This window comes from Corylus avellana, chromosome ca2 (genome assembly GCF_901000735.1).
Source record: "Corylus avellana chromosome ca2, CavTom2PMs-1.0".
Lineage (NCBI taxonomy): Eukaryota > Viridiplantae > Streptophyta > Magnoliopsida > Fagales > Betulaceae > Corylus > Corylus avellana.
Genome location: NC_081542.1, coordinates 3,443,279 through 3,460,699, shown reverse-complemented (window position 1 = coordinate 3,460,699; position 17,421 = coordinate 3,443,279). Strand labels below are relative to the sequence as shown.

Genomic DNA, 17,421 nt, shown 5'->3' with positions numbered 1-17,421 from the left:
TATTAAAACCCCTAAAAAGACAAAATTACCATTCAATTTTTTTTTATTAAAAAAAATAAAAGGTTCACAAGGTGGCCCAACCGTGGGTCACCTTGTGATTTTTTTTTTAAAGAAAAAAATTAATTTGAAATTAAAGGCAAATATGATATTTTATAAAAAAGCAGGGATATAAATGTTATTGTATCACTTTTAACGTTTAACATTTAACGTAAGAGTTCAAATTTGACGTAAGGGTTCAAATTGATTGCAATTGAAAGTTCAAGGTCCAAATTGAGAGGTTTCAAAGTTCGGGGGTATATCAAAGTGGTTCGGGAGTCTAAAATGAAGTTTCTCTTACTTATAATAATGCAAAACCAAAAGAAATGAGGACTAGGACAGGACAAACTTATACAGCATTGAAAAAAAAAATGTGAGAAGGATTCAAGATCGGTAGGCTTGTGATTTTGAAGTTTTGGTGTTGTTGTCAACACACGTGGAATATACGTTCTTCACCTTGTACGTTCGTACATCACCGTATCATTCTATTAAAGTTTAAACTTCTTTCAATTTATTTAAACTTTTATTTGATTTGTTTGATTATTTGTTTCGCAACATTAAGGGGAAAAAAGGAAGGGATCTTTTTTATTCAATTCCTTTATTGCCATTTTTTGTAATAAGTCCAAATGTAACACACGTTAAACATATACATAACCCCTGCTTCACAAATTCTTTATGGCCGTGTAGGCAGAAACATGCACGTCATAGCACTCTGCATCCCAGGAAAAGTCCATTGCCATTGCGTCCATTATTTTTTGCTTCCATCTTGATGGGTTGTTCTCCTGCACACAAACAAGACAACAAAGCTCAAAAGCTTCAGTACCCTTAATCCAAACAAAACACTTTCATCAATAATTAGAAAGGAACTTCATAATCACATAAGTGTATAATTCATACGATTTCAAAAGAAAAAAAAAAAGTGTATTCATACAATTTCACCCAGGGCTTGGCTTAAGGAGAGTCTTCCAAAGCCAGAACTGATGAACTGGGAGAATTTTGTGCTCTCATAGTTATGATCTACAAAGTGCCTGTCCAGTCATTGTACAGAGGCATGAAATTTTCTTTTTCTAATGAGTTAAAAAGGAAAAAGACAGTTGAGTAATGTACTTCTCTATGGAGAAAAAAAACAAGTTACCTGAATGTAGTATCAGTGGAGGTTACTGCAATTGGAGCAGCTCCATATTTTAAAGCCTTGAGCTACATTTTTCAAATGATAAAAAAAAAAAATATTAAAAATAACAAAATATTCACTTGAAGAAGAGATCCATGCAACGAACTTCTAAGTAACAGGAATATAGAGATTTGGTGGGTTGTATGCATATGTATTTACATATGCATGCACTAGTGGACTTATGCATGTATTTCTGTGGGTATGAGATATCTTCACAAAAATCGTAGTAAATCCCAATGGTTTGTCAAGAGAGAGAGAGAGAGAACTTACTGGCACTTGGAGAACAGGATCATGAAAAGATTGGCACATGATAATGTCAGATCCTGCAAAGACTAAATGTGATAGTGCTTCATCATGTTCGTTTAAGAATCTCACATTTTCATCCTGAGTAATTGAAAGAAAACATGTATAGGTTATCAACTTATTATAGCATGAAGCTCATCAAACAAATTATTTTTGGTCAATGAATCAAATATCATGCAGCTTAAGAACATAACAAAAAATTGCCAGCTTGAACATTTTAGGATGATGGGAAATTGGCTAAAAGCAAGAAAGCTTTGAATACAAATGCAGATCTCTTTGATGTTTTATATCTCTGTGCCAAATTTGTGCATATGAATAATTTGTTGCAGGATGTCAAAGGCGAGGGAAAAAAAAAGGCCGCAAGGCCTGCACCTTGAGGAGCTCTTGGATAAATTCCAGCGCCCTATCTTTGCTTGACTTTTTGCTAATATCCATGAAGATAAACTGTAGAAAACCACTTAACAATCTCATTAATGAGAAATCCACTGGAAGAAGAGTAAACTTAGGAGCCAGATATATATATATATATACACAGTTTTTACCAACTAATGTGGCGCACTACATTTCCCCTACTATCAACGAATGGTGACTTAGCTGTGATGAAATAAAACTACGCTACCACATCAGCTGGTAAGGGATTTTAGTAAATTCAGCCACTAAGCCATGTATTTTCTTAGGGAAAAAAGTAACCACAAACTCTGACAGAGAACACAACCTGGACACCTGTCCTGGTTGCACTCCGAACAACTGCCTTCAGGTTCCCCAGATCAATATCTGATACTTCAGTGATAATGCATCCAACCTGATAAAACATCATCCTAATTTCAGTGGACGTTCCATTAAGAATAGAAAGAAAATAATAATAAAGTTTAAAAGTAACCCCAGTTAAAGAAGTTACAAGAACAGCAGAAGCATTGTCGGATAACGCCAGGTGATGTTGTAATGCAACTCTGCAAACAACTTTCCCTTTCATATCCTCCGCACTATAGTTTTCTGGAAGATAATTGTCCTTGGAAGGATCCCAAATGGAGTTGTCAAATCCGCAGGGAGCAATAACCAACTTGTCCCTGCAAATATGGGGGAAAAGAAGAAAACTTTCAGTATAAGAAAGTACTGTTCTCAAAGATATCAGCCAAGGAAATAGAGGAAAAAAAATACAGTGAAAAAACTTTTGGCTGGAGGTGTGCACTATGCTATTTGGCCATTAAGTTTGTTACATCAAGAACTTCCTGCACCACTTCAGTTCGCATGAAGGAGGGGACGAATTAACAGAAACAAAGCATCGCAGAAGACAGAATAATGTATTATCCAAATTCAGGAACAAAGAACAAGTGTTACTTACTTGTGGGTGCTTAAGGTATGTTCCAATCCATGACTAAAACTACGAATGATCCTGCCTTTTGAGTGTATGGATGACATTATCAAAATCTTATTAGAGTAAACAACTCCACCCTGCAAATTTGTATAGACGCAAAAATTTGAGTATGCCAAACAGTCAAAAGAAGCAAAAAGCTTCAGAGATTATGCAATGAGGAATAGTACATCATAATAAAAATGCTCAAAGCAGAGAATACATTGATATTTTTTTTGCTAAATAAAGAATTTTGGAACTATTTGTGATTGAAAGAGTGTGTAAGAAGAAAAAGGAAGCTTAAATAGGCAATAGAGCACACCTTCAAAATGTTGACAAGATGTGTCTTAGTGTTATCTTGTAAACGATCAGGACGGTGAAGTTTAGGAGGATCCAATCCACACAGTGAAAGTTTATCCGGTTGCTCAAGATACTGAAGTATTAAACATAGAGAAAATCACATAATGTCAAGCTTGGAAGGATTCACAGGAAAACTCCAAGCATGAGAGGTAAACAATAAGGAAACTTGCCTGTGAATCAAAGTCATGGCATGTCAATAATATTCTAGTACCCCCAAGTCCCTGTATATACAAGCAAGAACACTTCTACTTCTGAGAATGATTCCCACAAAAAAAAAAATGTACTAAAACAAAACTAAAATGATGTGAAAGAAATCAATTGTCGAATGTTATGCAAAACCAAAAATCAGCTTTACAAAGCTTCACCTCAGAGGAATTAGTGATATGAAAAAAAAAAAAAAAAAAACAAACAAACAAAGAATATTGAAAATGAGAAATCAAACACATACTCAAATTATTCAACATGACAAAATAAAAGCAGTTTCAAATTGCACCTGTTTAACAAATATATCCCAGAAAAGAGGCCCAACAATAGAAGTCTCCCGGTTGTGTATGTGTAACACATCAGGCTGCTTTCCAGATTTTACAATATAGTCCAACGAAGCACGAGAGAAATAGGTAAACCTGAAGTCATCAAATAGATAGGCCACTGCAAATGAAATTGCTAAGAACAGATCTATCACTATCATAAAGTAAAGGCCCTAATCAATATATTGGCATGATCCAAAGAGAAGAGAGTGAAGTGCCATTACAACCGACTCTACAGGATGTCCTTTCTTGTGTTTTTCCCTGGGTGAAGACTACAATTAGGGTATCTTGCTTTTGTTTAAGAATACAACTTCAATTCAAATAAGATTTAAATTAAAAAAAAAAAAAAAAAAATAGAAGTTCTGAGTCTTACTATTTTGAGTTAAATGGAAGCGATGATCCATGAAAACTCTTATCTACCTTCTCATACTGTTTAAGAGGCATCACCTATGGAGATTGGATTGACAGAGTATAGAGATTTCCAGAATTTAATCAGAGTAATGGAAAATATGGAAAAGGGGCATGCCCAGAGTCGGGGATTGTAAAACTGCCCTTGACAAAGATTACCAGGGTAATGCAGCTGGTGCCCAGGAACAGAAAAGTCACAAGATTCCAGAAACTACATTCATAATTAGAAAGAGGTGAAATCGTGGGTTTGCCATTGAGAATATAATAGTTACTTCAAGGATATTCACTTAGTAACTTCTTTCCCTAGCATTTGGCCAGTCAACTCTTGCCCATCATTCATCCATATGTCAATTCAAAGAGTGCACTGGATTTTAAACTAAAATTTAATAAATTGTCATAGACTTCTTGCAACTATTTTCATATTGAATCTTGGTAGAATCGAGCTTGTACCAGACTAAGGCTTGACTTCTATCATATAGGATCTACCAAAATCATGCAACTCAAACTTAGCCTGTGCACATAACAATTTGGTGTTTTATGTTTAATTAACTCAAACACACATATCATCTCTACTCTCTAATGCTCACTGATCTTTACATGAGGGTATTTTGTGCTTTGATCGTCACAAGAAACATCTAGTATTAACAATCTAACAGTAAACCAGATGGGTAATAAGTTATTGAATAATTTACTGACCGTTCAAAGTCATCTGAGTAGCCATATACCTTCTCACGGTTGAAAAATGATGAGTAGTACAAAGGTTGAATAAAAGAGACTCCGATGCCATGGACAACACTGTAGAATGAGTACAAAACATTAAGAAGAGTCTAATCAATAGGCACAATGTAGAATGCAGTTTCTGACTGAATCCACTGTTTTTCCTTCCTAAATTACTACCACCAAAGTATAATTGATGTTGATCAACAACTCAATATAAATATGCAGTATATAGAAAAGCAATCTCACCCAGTCCAAATTTTGTTTCCATGTAGTTGCCCATTAAAATATGAATAATATTCTGCATCAATTTCTCGAAGTCCTTGCACTTCATCTAGGTCCATAATCGTGTACCTATTTACAATAGATTTCTTTTAAGGCAACAAATGAGAAACTTCAGACTTGCTATCCAACTTTGAATCAAAACTTGATGGGAAGAGTATATCTAGTAAGATCCTTTCATTTGATTATTTTGAGCACCATACACAAGTGATATTATCTTTCCTCTACAGTAAATAATTTAAATTGTTCATTATCTTTATATCAAGAAGTAAACACATATGATTGTCTCAAAAAAAAAAAAAAAAACAATTTGATGTCATTTTAGGCAGGGGAGGGGAGGTCTGCAAGTTTTAAATATAAAAAATTTCCGAAGCATTGTGCCTTGTTGCTTGGCAGAAAAGTAGGAAATTCCATTGTATCATGTTGGTTTTAGCCTAAATAAGTTCCTACAGACTATAATCCGCTACAAATTCAGCTAGAGCTCTTAGATCCACCAGAGAACTTATCTATGTGATTGTGCAGGCACTCAATAGTCTCTTGCCTCAGTTTCCCAGTTCTCATCTGGCTTCCATAGCCCACAAAAGACATAACGAAGGTCATTGGTAGCCCAAATAGGGAACAGAAACCTAAGAGGTTGCCCTGACTACACCAAAATTTGGGTACTCCGGTCAGAAAATACTTTGAAAAGAAATCTCCTCTTATGATTATACTTCTCTCCAACACATCAACTTATGAACATCAGCCGAAGGTCATAGAAACACATAGAGATCCATTTGGCTTTAACCTCAAAAACAAAGAGGGGGGAAAAAAAGATAGAAGGAAAGGCATGACAAGGTTTGCATCTTTTCTAAAGCACTTCTTGGATGCAAAAGCTAGACATGTGGGACCAACAACAGAAAGACACATGCCACAGATGAAAGACAGGGAGTTATTACATTGGAATGATTAAAAGAAATTTCAAAAAATACAAAGAAATTTTTAACAAATTCAAAGAAAGATCAAGTGAAAGACCAACCCATCATGTCACCTAGGATAAAAATACAATGTTTAAGCATTTCCTTTCTTTTTCCTTCATTCTTTCTCAAATCCAAACAGGGTGTTGTTATAGCATTCATTTCGTTTCTAAATGAGCATGAAAAAAGAGATTTAGACCTCCCATAATTCCACCCACAAGCAATCTAATAGAAAATGAACATTAAAGAAAATATCCCTTAATTACTTTGGCAGAATAACCTCCACCAAGTGGCCCTTTCTTTGTAATGCACAAGATAAGCCAGTCACATATGATGCCAAAGATCCAACAGAGACCAAAGGTTCCATCTCAGTGCAAATATGGACAATGCGAAAACCAGTCCTGATAGAAAATGATACAGAACATGAATGTCAGAACAGAGAAAATCTTCTGGAAGATTGGAAAAATAAAAATAAAAGGCAAAGAAAAGAAAAGAAGAAAAAAAAAATTTGATAAGTAAAACAAAATAAGAAATATAACAACATGATATAATAAAATTACATTTAGACCAAAATTTATGATCTTCAAGGGAAATATAATTCAGCTGCCAATTGAATGGGATACCCAATTCATGAAATTATATAATATGCATGAACCACACTTTTATGGGATTACATCATAATTGAAATATGCCAAGGTTGTTGCAAGACATCCCAACCATTTCCTTTTTTCTTTTTCCTTTTTTGATATGCGAGACGTCCCAACCATTTATTTTTCTATATTCCAGTCGACATATGTGTTTACCATAGTAAATATTCACTACAGTTCAATCATCACACACAATACTGGAGACAAAGACACAAAGAGGATACCGCATTGCAAAGAGAAAAGGCAAGATATTCATACATGGAATAACTGAGGGAGTACTTGCCTTAGCAATTGAAAAGAAAAAATACATCACAATAAGTGTACACTTCCAATTATATGATAACTTATTAGTTAACTTTAAACATACTAAAGGAAAGAAGATTTAGTTACAAATCAATATCCCACACATAATCACATCTATATATACATACATACATGCATTTGTTCATTCATATATACATATCTCTCTCTGTATGTGCTACTATGCATGTCTGTGTTGCGTGTGGGTGTATGCATGTGACGTAGGAAATACCGAATGCCCATAGTTCATCCTCAACTGTTCAAGAAAAAAGTGTTCCAACATCTAGTAGGCATTTGTACTTTTTGCTTCTATCTGAGAAGTGGCGGAGTTCTGCTAGAAGCTCAGCATCATTTTTCTGCAGGATATCATTAGAAGCATCAGCCACGCCAACCACTTGATCCATGACCAGCCTTCTCAAATCAGATGCCTCCCCGGTGCTAATCATGCCAGTGAGGACAAGTGAGTCTAGTCGAAGCAGCAACTCCCAACAAACTGATAGCTTATCTGGTTTTGGTAGGACACCAAGGGAAAGCAATTTTCAATTCAAACACATTCCTAATTTTGATAATATATTTCCTTTGTTGGTGGATGAATAAGTACCGAAATCAAAAGAAAATGAGCAGAGAACATTGCACTTGTATTTCTCAAACTAAAGGCAAAATATAAAGAACACTGTTACATGTGCAACCTATAATAACTGGTATACAGTCACAGATAACAATGGTGTTCCAAAGACAACATAATTTTTGGTACTAGCAAAACATCTACACACAATTCTTTCAAGAAAAAATCAATCGTTTATTTGTGATCACTGTTTATCCAATATGATGAATGTAATTAATACCCAACTTTTCAAGTAAAATGCCAGATAAATGTTGGAAATACACGAAAGAAAGAATAAAACCATAACCGAGTAAGAGTCTACATTGGGCTACAAAAAGTAATGATTCGCTGCTTCAGCCATGTCAGGCCAAGGTACCATCACCTTATACCTTTTCCAACACCAGCCTGCTTTTCTGCTTCCAAATGCTTTATCCTAGCAACCAACAATTGTTTCTCTCTATTTGCTTTGTTCAGCTCCTCTATAGCCATGAGACGTTGTTTGTTCAAGTACAATATGTCTGAGTATGATAAAATTAAATAAATAAAAACACTCACACACACACATCAGAATACACATAAAAATTTAGAAGAACTCAAAAAAAAAAAAAAAAAAAAATGTCAAATGAGGACTTACTATGCTGAGCTTCTCGGAAGAGTCGCCAAATATCACCTTGTTTCACTTCCATTTCCTCATTTGAAGGCTGAAATAGTTCCAATAGAAGGGAGCAAACAACAAATTCCTCACCATAAAAAATACATCCCATATAGAAAGAAACCCATAAGTCATATTTGGAGAAAGAGTGCTGCTAGAGATACTACAAATTTTACTCGACATCCCTTACAAACTGACATGGCAGTCTCTGTGGCACTTACCATGTCAGCCATTAAACAATTAAATTTGGCTGTGACTAACGTAGAGGTGCTAGGTAAACTGGCACATCAGTTTGTTAGGAGGTTGTCGTTGTAGTACCACGCAATTTGTAAGAAGGTTGTCGCTATAATACCCAAATCATTTTTCTTGGAGCAAGCACTGCCTACCTGAGTCATCTTCGCATTATCATGGCCTTCTGACCTGTAATTCATATATATCAAACTTGTTGGTGCATTTTTTCCCCTTTTTTTCGAAAGAGAAAGAGTTGAAAAGAGAGAAAGGAAAAACTCACTTCGCATTTGGTGAGGCTTTATTATATAAGCTATTGGCGTCCCCGTTACTCCTGAAAATAAGATCAATTACTTTGTTTTTTTCTAATTAATACAAGGGAACGGGAAAAATACAAAGGGGGTCATTGCCGCTCTTAATTCTAATGGAAGAGAGAAAAGGGGAATGTGTGGGAATGCTTCCAAATAAACGGTGGGAAGCAGCCCATTTGGCAACTTGGTGTGCAAAAAAGTTGCACAACCAGAAGTCTTCAACGCAATCCTCTTCTTCAGAAGGAGCAGCTGCTAATGAATATCAGAAATAATGGCAGCACAGGACCAATCAGTGAATAGGTGTGCTTTGTTGGTGGCTAAAATAGACTACAAGGAATCCCCTTCAAGGAAGAGAGAGAAGCAACCGCTGAACAAAGCCAAATTAATAGAAAGGAGGGCTGCCTGAGCCTCCCCAACTGAGGCTTCCAAAGGGGGGAGCCTCTTGGAGGAGGCAGCGATGATGTTACCTTCATGGTCACTCAAAACAGCAGCAGCTACAGCAAAATTTGGGCAGATAGCCACATCAAAGTTTGCCTTAAGCGAGCCGCTAGGTGGGGAAGCCCAATCAATCTTCAGAGGAAGAGGAGAATTCTCTCCAAGCAGTAATATTGGCTTTCAGTGTAGAGAGCATGTGCTTCATGAACAAGCTTGTTCCTAACAAACCAAATTTGTCTAGAGTAACTAGGGCTGAAATTTGGAACTCCTAAACTGCTCTTTTGGGAATGCCGCGAAGGAGATTGGCTGAGAAGCAAAAACCGAAGTGTTCAGAGGCCAGTTGGTATTGTGACAAATGGGCAATCCAAGAAAACGTGGTCGGAAGATTACTAAAACTTCAAAGAGGAAGAGGGACCGTATTGAACTCCGCTCAGTGTGTGTTTAAGAGCACTTTTAAATGATTAGATTCCAAACAGGCCCTAAAGGATAGAATCTAAGAACAGGAAAATGGCCTTCAGCCAAAATTCTTAACAAGTAACAGAAATCAGGGGTTAAAAACGTCAGGATTCATAGCTTAAAACGTTGAACCAAATCCCAGAATTGTTGGTCCAGAGTTATTTACCTCAAGCAACAAACAGCTCGAGCTTTAACCGGTTTCCGGTGCGCTGTGCATGGATAAGGAGGACGAAGAGGCGAAGGGATCGCTGCATTTAGCGAAGTCGCCGTTAACATTTCTCACAGCTAGCTTCACATTCAAGAACAAACAGAGATGAGAGAGAGAGAGAGAGAGAATGTTGATTGTTGTTTTCGCAACGAAGGTTAAAACCGCGTCACTGGAAAGTACCGGAAAGTCAATCTTCGTGTTGTAACTTGTAACGGTAATAACAGTCGCCTTAAGAAAAACCGTTGACGTAAGAGAAGTGTAGGTACCAAGCGTGCGTCTAAGGCGACACTTGATGCTGTAACGGCGACAAATGAAAGCGGTTGGATAACTTGGATGTTGCCCGCTCGCAGCTACGACAAATTCTTTTACGATGGCTTCTTTATAAATTTTATATGGCGGTGAATGGCGGTAAACGAGTGTTTATCCGAATATAATACCAATGAAAAAGGCGAACAGTTAGTGCAGTTAACGGTTATAGTCTAGCGGTTAGCGATTAGCAGTGTTTTTAAACGCATACTAACCGTTAGCAATTAATGGTGTTTTCAAAATTACTAACCGCTTTATATATATATATATATAGTAGCACGTAAGGTAACACTTACTTTTATTAAATATAAGCTGCTACATAAATTTGTGGAGAGTTATAGTATTCAAACATATTTTACAATGTGTATTCCATTTTACGAGAGTAACCTTGGATGCCTTTAATTATAAACACCGAAACAAATGATGTTGAATTAAGAAGAAAAAAAATTGACACATCATAAATTAGACTTTTTTTTTTTTAAGCAGTAGAAATCAACCAAGAGAAACCTGAGAGAGTACTTAGCTTGATGTTATTAAAATAACAGCATGTATGTTTTTATTTAATCAACGGTCAAGATTGAATTTTTCAAAATCTCTCTCTTATTAAAAGCTTCTAAAAGTAAATCAACTTTAAAATTTAATCTTGACCGTTGAATAAACTACAGCGTAGCTATTATTAAAATAACAGCATGTAAGCCGGATCCTCCAACTAGGACACCCTTTACAATTCTCTGAATAAACATTTACTACATTGAAATCAATATTAATGTATTCTAATTCTCTAAAGATTTAAGATTATGTAATTTTTAAGGGTTAAGTGTTAGTTACACCAGGGGTTTTAAGTATTTTATTAGCATCCAATTGTTTTAATCCCTTATTTCCATCACATTATAACCTTTTTTCTTATTTTAAAATGAAATTATGTAAATTTTTATGGTCATAAATGCCTACAATTATAATGGTTGAAGATTATTATTATTCTATCTATTCCGGGTGGGGGAGACGTTGTCGTCCACTTTTCCGATTTATTTTTTTCTTTCTAATTTATTTAATTGTCCATAGAATGCCAGCACCAATAGATAGCTGCCACACGTTCTTCTAGCCAAAAACACACGTAAAATCGGCGAAACGATAATCTTACAATTGAATAATGAACCGGTACAATAATTTAGTCGAATTGGCGTCAAAAAAAGGATTCCAACTACAACAAAACACTGATATGTTACGACGAGGGGCATGAAATTCCCCACGGTCACTAACGGCCCAGCTTACGCTTCTTCAACTTTCTCAACCGCTCTCTTTCCTCTTCCTCCTCTATCAAGCGAAGTTGCTCTTCATCCTCCTTCCTCGCAATTTTTGCACTATAAAAAAAAAAAAGAAAAACATTTAGCTCAGACATAAAACAGAAAAAACCTTAGGTGAGGGAAAGGAAAAGGAAGGAAGTGAACATAATTTCATCAAATTGGAGGAAAAGATTTCAGCATTAAGAAAAAGTGAAGCAATGCAAACCTTCTTTTCTCCTCCGCCATGATATCCTCAAAGTTTGCTTCCATGTCGCTATCATCACCATAATCATCATACCTGTTGGGATTGTACCTGCAAAATGATTCACCAGTTTGATCATCAGATGTAAAACATCAGTTTTTTGTTTCAATTTTCCCTCCTTCTTTTTTTTTATTAATTCAACAATTAAAAGTACCAAAGCATGCCTTGACAAAACAACAATCCACACCCATTTTCCCAAACACATTGGCCGTTCTGTTTAGAGTTTTACAATCCTGACAAGAGACTTAATCAATGCACAATTAAAAAGCAGTTTTAACTGAGCAATTGTCTTTTTATGTGAACAATTACATACAATCCAGGAGAAATGGAAAAAAAAAAAAATGATTTTTTTAAATCAACCTCAGACTTCTTAACACCATTGTACCCAGTAAAAGAGAGTAATAAATACATAGAGGGGTGAAGAAGACCCTTTACCTGAACATTTGTCTGATCATACTGATAGCCTTCTCACCATCTTCATCATCAGAATACCGTGCCGGAGGCTTCTTCTTGAGACGATGGTCCTGTGAAGTCGGACGTGATGAAACTTGCTTATGTGGCTTGTTTATCTGTTAAAATTTGACAGAGAGAAGACATTATGAATATTAACAAATAATTGCAATGATTTCCCAAAAAAACTGACAGGCCAATGTAGGGGTGTGAGGGTGTGCGAAGAGTTGGCACAAACCTGTGGTTTTGACGATGCCATAGGCTGTTTTGGCATCATTTTAGCCTTCTTAGGCTCTTCTAGCCCCCTTTTCTGTTCCAAGCGCTGCATCGGAATGGATGACTTCAACTTTGAAGTTAGTGGCTTCTGCACACCAGGTATGGAATTTTTGGCACCTGGTGCCAAAGCCTTCTTCTCCATGGTAGCAACAGGCTTCTTCAAAGGCAAGCCTTTTGGCCCTATAGGCCGGCCAGGCCCATTCCCCATGTTGCTAGCAAGCTGTTTTCTAGTTTCCACTGAGGTAGAATTGGGCCTATTAGCAGAAGTCAACTTGTTAGACCCAGTTTTGGAATACGATTGGCCATTCACAGAAACTGTTTTCCTTTCTCCATGCATGCCATGAAGATGTCTGCCGCTATTGCCCAAAGGTTTTTTGCTCTTCAATGGCACTTGAGTTGATCCCGCCTCTTCAACATCAGCAAAAAACCTGTATAAGTTTCCTCAATGAAATAGTATGGTTTAAGCACAATACATCAAGAGCTTGACAGATCTAGTAAAGCAGCAACATACCAGAATTTGGAAAGGAGGCATTTCTAGGCCGAGGTTCTTTAGCAGGAGCTGGAAGCTCTGCATCCTCAGATAATAGGAAGGAGTAATCTCTCGTATCCTTAAGTTTTTGTACTTTATTTTTTAGCTGCAAATAAAGATAATTTATTGCATTGGTGAAAACAGGTCAAAAGCAATTGTCAATGTTCACAAACACAAAACAGACAGCTTTATAATACCTCACTTCTGACTTTGGGTAGCTGGTCACGTGATCCAGGTCTTGATTCTTTAGAGGTTGAAGAGTTCTTTTTGTTCTGCAAGGGCCAGTAACATAGTCAATATAAAACATTTAATATGAAGTTGAGAGCGAAATAAAAACTACAGGGCATGTTGCTAAGGGCTCAGCGAAATCACTTTGGATGTGTGCCCCTAAGGTCAAATCAAATGATGAGTCAAAATCTTAATAAACATGTATATAGCAGCTTGGGACAAAGATCAGATTTGCAGCAATCCTATGACATATCTAAAGACAGAGATTTACAGTACATACGCCATGGAGGGAATTTGGAAGTCTAGATGGCAAATGCTGGATTTCTAACAATGACTTGCTTTCTTGTATTACTCTTTGAGCAATTACTGGCTGAGAAGGGCCAAAGAAGGATCCATAACTGCAGAAATAGCAAAATTAGATATTTAGAAATCTATACCACTGTAAACTTCATTTACTAACATCAACATGGAATATTTTTTTTGATAAGTGCATCAACATGGAATATAAAACAAAACATTAAGCATCACAAAGCGTAAGACATTAAAACCATATTATTTGATAGCAGACTCTTACTATTGCAATTCTGACTATTGTCCCAATCGGTGGGGAAGAGCAGTAGCCAATGCACATTTGTCTTAACTTTTCTCCAATAGAGTATCGATGTACCATTTTAATGTAACCAAATACAGAAGCGCATTCACACACACAAGCATGCATGTTGGGCTGTGATAGTCCTAATTTTTTTTAAATTTTCCAAGTCAACAAGCCTGTGTCTGTGGCCTATAGAACCCTCTATAAGTCTCATCTAAAAAGCATATAAAGTTAATCCAAAAATCGACAAATGTTCTTTTTTCTCAAAGTGTCAAGATATTGAAAGCTTATAGGCCAACTATTCATTCATTGATAACAGGTAATCAAATAAAGCAACATATTAAATCTTTATCTACTCAAAACAGTTCAGGAAGAGCATCTTATTGTCACTTTGCAAGTTCAGGTACCATCAATCTGACATTAGTTTAGTTGGAACATAATCATAAAAAGATAGCCACCATCCTCCCCCCCCCAAAAAAAAAAAACACCGGAAAAGGGGTAATGACATGTGTTATACTAGTTGAAAAGCAACAGTTGTGTCATGATGTTAGGAGAAAATGGGCACATCACTTACTTATCATGGGGAAGTTTCTTCTTTTTCTCATTGGAACTGTTGAGAGAAGATCCGTTTTCCTTCTTCATCTGTTTTCTGATCTGTTCTTTCAATCGTTGCCTCAATGAAAGATAATCTAATTCCTCCTTTGTGGGCTTCGGATCTTCCTGTTCTTCTTCTTCATATCCTTCCTCCTCCCCCTGCCCCTCTCCAGAATCGTCCTCTAGCTCTTCCCCTTCCTCCTCATACTCATCATAATCTTCAATACCTCCATGCAATTCCTACATCAACACAAACAGTGGGAAAATTCATCAAGCACAGAAAATTTAGAAAATGATAATAATGAATTCAACAAAGATCCAAGTCTGCTTACATCTCGATCATATCCCCGCATTTCTGTGTTACACCACCAATTAGATTGTTTCAACAAACAGTCAATCACCACTTACATATATTGCAACACCTGAAACCAAAAAACCGGAAAACTTATGATAATTCAACACATAAACTCAATTCTAGTTCCTTATTTATTACCAAAAAATGAGTTTCAAAAAAAAAAAAAAAAATCTCTAATATTTCAATTTCAACACTAGCAGGTACAGAATGCAAAGAAAAAAGATGAATCAGGTTGCTTGTGTTTCAAAGAAGAAATTGAGGAAATTAGTCATGGATCTGAGGACAAATACTTCAAAAAAATCAATAAAATTCTAAAATTTTCTGTCCCTAATGGAAAATTAAACAAAACTGTTTAGCTTCTGGAGATTGAAAAGGAAAACAAAATTAAGCTAGAGATATTAAAATTTTAATCAGCTACCAATTAAATGAAACCCTAGACTTACTCTCCCGATTGAACCCTAATTTTGATCGAATATCAGGTTATGCAATTTCAATCGAAGTTCAAACAAAAGAAACCTTTATTTTCTGATCAATTTCTAATTCAAGAATTCAATGAACTCCCACTTCAATAAAATTGATAGGCACAAAGCGAAGTCGAATAAATCACGACGTAAACTTTACCAAAAATTGTTTGTTGAGGCACATCACGTTTCAGGATTCATTCACTAGTCTCTGCTCGTTTCCGGAAAAAAAAACAAAGCTGTTTTAATCAATTTCTAATTAAACGAAGCCCAACACCTACACCCGCGATCAAACCCAAATTTTGATCAAATATCAAGTTGATGATTTTGATAGAAAATCACAAAAAAAAAAAAAAAAAAACGACACCCGATTTTCTTATCGAATTCTAATTCAGCCATCCGATTCAATCCCTAGTTACTAAAATCGAAAGGCGCAAACCGAATATGAATCAATCGAAAATTAAAAATCTGATATGAAATCGAATGAAATACCTGAAAATATGCCGAAAATTGACGAGTTCCGATCGAAATTCCGCGATTTTCACCACCGAAACCCTAATCCGCACAAGGAAGAGCTCGAAACGAAGCGACACGCGGAGAGAGAGAAAGAAAGAGCAAAGCGAGCTCAGATCTGCGGAAACGAATACAATGGGCGAATGGGGGTGGGCGTTCGGGAATAAAGAGAGGGGAAACGGAAGGACCCAGAAACAAAGGGGAAGACTGCTAACGTGCACTTGTAAGCGTAGTGCGCCCACTCCCAGTTGAGTTGCGCCAATCCGAGTTGGATTTGGAGTTGGAGTTTGAGTTGGAGTTGGAGTTCCGAGTTTGCACTCGTGCATGTTCGAAATTTGAAAGTCCAAGTTCGAGCTCAAAACGATGCGTTTTGGGGAAAGAACTTGTCAAGTACGCCTGGCATTTTACGTGGACGACAATAAATTCCAGAGAGTAGTCACGTCAGCCAGAAAATATTGCTTAAAAAAACTCATAATCACGGGAGAAATTTTCTCAAACACCTCATATATGCTCCCATTTCCTTTCCAATATTGCTTAAAAAAAAAGTGAGATGGCATTCAGCTGCAGCATACCATATTGGTAAAATATTATCTTTTGGATTGCCTTTGTAAAAAAGTATGCTTAACATTCTAAAAACTCGTTTAAAACAAAAATAAAAAATAGTCTCTAAGAGATAGTTCAATCGGCTAAAGACCACGTCTTATAAAGCAGAGGTCGTTAGTTCGAATCTCTCTCCCCCTCTTATGTGGACAAGTCAAAAATAAAAATAAAATAAAAAAAAAAAATAAAAAAAAAAAAACATTCATTTGGTAAAAAAAATTCAAAGCGCTTTTAAATATTAAAAAGCCTAAAATTTGTCAAAATTCACTTTTGGCAAAAGCTTAAAAAATGAAGTTTTTGCCCAAAAATACTTTTTTATTTAAAAGTTCTATTTCTCAAACGCGATTCCAAACAGGCCCTTACTTTTTTAAGTTTTTATTTGATTTGAATTTAGTTTTTAAGTTTTCAATTTTAAAATACAATCCTTAAGTTTTGTACAAATTTAAAATAGATTCTTCTGCCACTTTACCATTTTAAGTTAACAATTTGGCATCTGTCACATATGTCTTATTTGACACGTCATGAACACCCCAATACAATACACATCAACAAATGCTAAGTCATTATAGAAAGAACAAAAAAAATCATTTTGAATATAAAATTTAAAGAAACACAACCCGAAAAACCTAAAGAGTAAACCCACAATAACAAAATTCTATGTTCCATTGATGTGACATTGTATTGAGGTGTTAAGATGGACGTTGAACATGCCAATATCAAATAAAAATTATGTGGTAGATGACAAACTATTAACTTTAATGATAAAATGATAAATGAAACATATTTTAAACTTGGGCAAAACTTAAGGACTATATTATTAAAATTTAAAAATCAATGAATAAGTCTAAATCAGATTAAAATCTAAGGAATATATGATTTTTTTTTCCTAAATTTATGTCTTACATAAAAAAAAAAAATTACAAAAATAAGTCTGACTGCACCGATTTCCATCAAGTATTTTAGCTTTTAAAAAATAACTTGAAGGCACATTTAGTTGGTAGAATAAATCCCTTGAATAGAATA

The 17,421-nt window shown here is 35.7% G+C and overlaps 2 protein-coding genes across 5 annotated transcripts; both read right to left on the bottom strand.

Annotated features, from left to right (window-relative positions):
- Positions 1-601: 601 nt before the first annotated feature.
- LOC132168877 (probable starch synthase 4, chloroplastic/amyloplastic) lies at positions 602-10,090 on the bottom strand. Of its 2 annotated transcripts, XM_059579956.1 has the most exons (20): positions 9,908-10,090; positions 8,823-8,873; positions 8,698-8,731; positions 8,294-8,360; positions 8,049-8,177; positions 7,356-7,560; positions 6,375-6,509; positions 5,123-5,227; positions 4,853-4,951; positions 3,715-3,844; positions 3,392-3,442; positions 3,184-3,294; positions 2,853-2,962; positions 2,409-2,577; positions 2,226-2,312; positions 1,883-1,954; positions 1,478-1,591; positions 1,172-1,233; positions 968-1,064; positions 602-818 (listed from the first exon to the last, which is right to left on the bottom strand). In XM_059579956.1, the coding sequence occupies exons 1-20, from the start codon at positions 10,015-10,017 to the stop codon at positions 699-701; spliced, it is 2,058 nt and encodes a 685-aa protein (XP_059435939.1). In that variant the 5' UTR covers positions 10,018-10,090; the 3' UTR covers positions 602-698. The 2 variants fall into 2 exon arrangements, with proteins under 2 accessions (XP_059435939.1, XP_059435940.1); XM_059579957.1 differs by lacking the exons at positions 8,698-8,731; positions 8,823-8,873; positions 9,908-10,090 and adding an exon at positions 8,664-8,687.
- Positions 10,091-11,375: 1,285 nt separating this feature from the next.
- LOC132172337 (protein spt2-like) lies at positions 11,376-16,110 on the bottom strand. Of its 3 annotated transcripts, XM_059583818.1 has the most exons (11): positions 15,778-16,110; positions 15,446-15,496; positions 14,802-14,891; positions 14,450-14,709; positions 13,555-13,681; positions 13,253-13,327; positions 13,038-13,161; positions 12,489-12,934; positions 12,236-12,369; positions 11,765-11,851; positions 11,376-11,616 (listed from the first exon to the last, which is right to left on the bottom strand). In XM_059583818.1, exons 3-11 carry the CDS (start codon positions 14,820-14,822, stop codon positions 11,511-11,513), a joined length of 1,380 nt encoding a protein of 459 aa, XP_059439801.1. In that variant the 5' UTR covers positions 14,823-14,891; positions 15,446-15,496; positions 15,778-16,110; the 3' UTR covers positions 11,376-11,510. The 3 variants fall into 3 exon arrangements, with proteins under 3 accessions (XP_059439801.1, XP_059439800.1, XP_059439802.1); XM_059583817.1 differs by lacking the exon at positions 15,446-15,496; XM_059583819.1 differs by lacking the exon at positions 15,446-15,496 and having other exon boundaries at positions 13,564-13,681; positions 15,778-16,109.
- Positions 16,111-17,421: the final 1,311 nt, after the last annotated feature.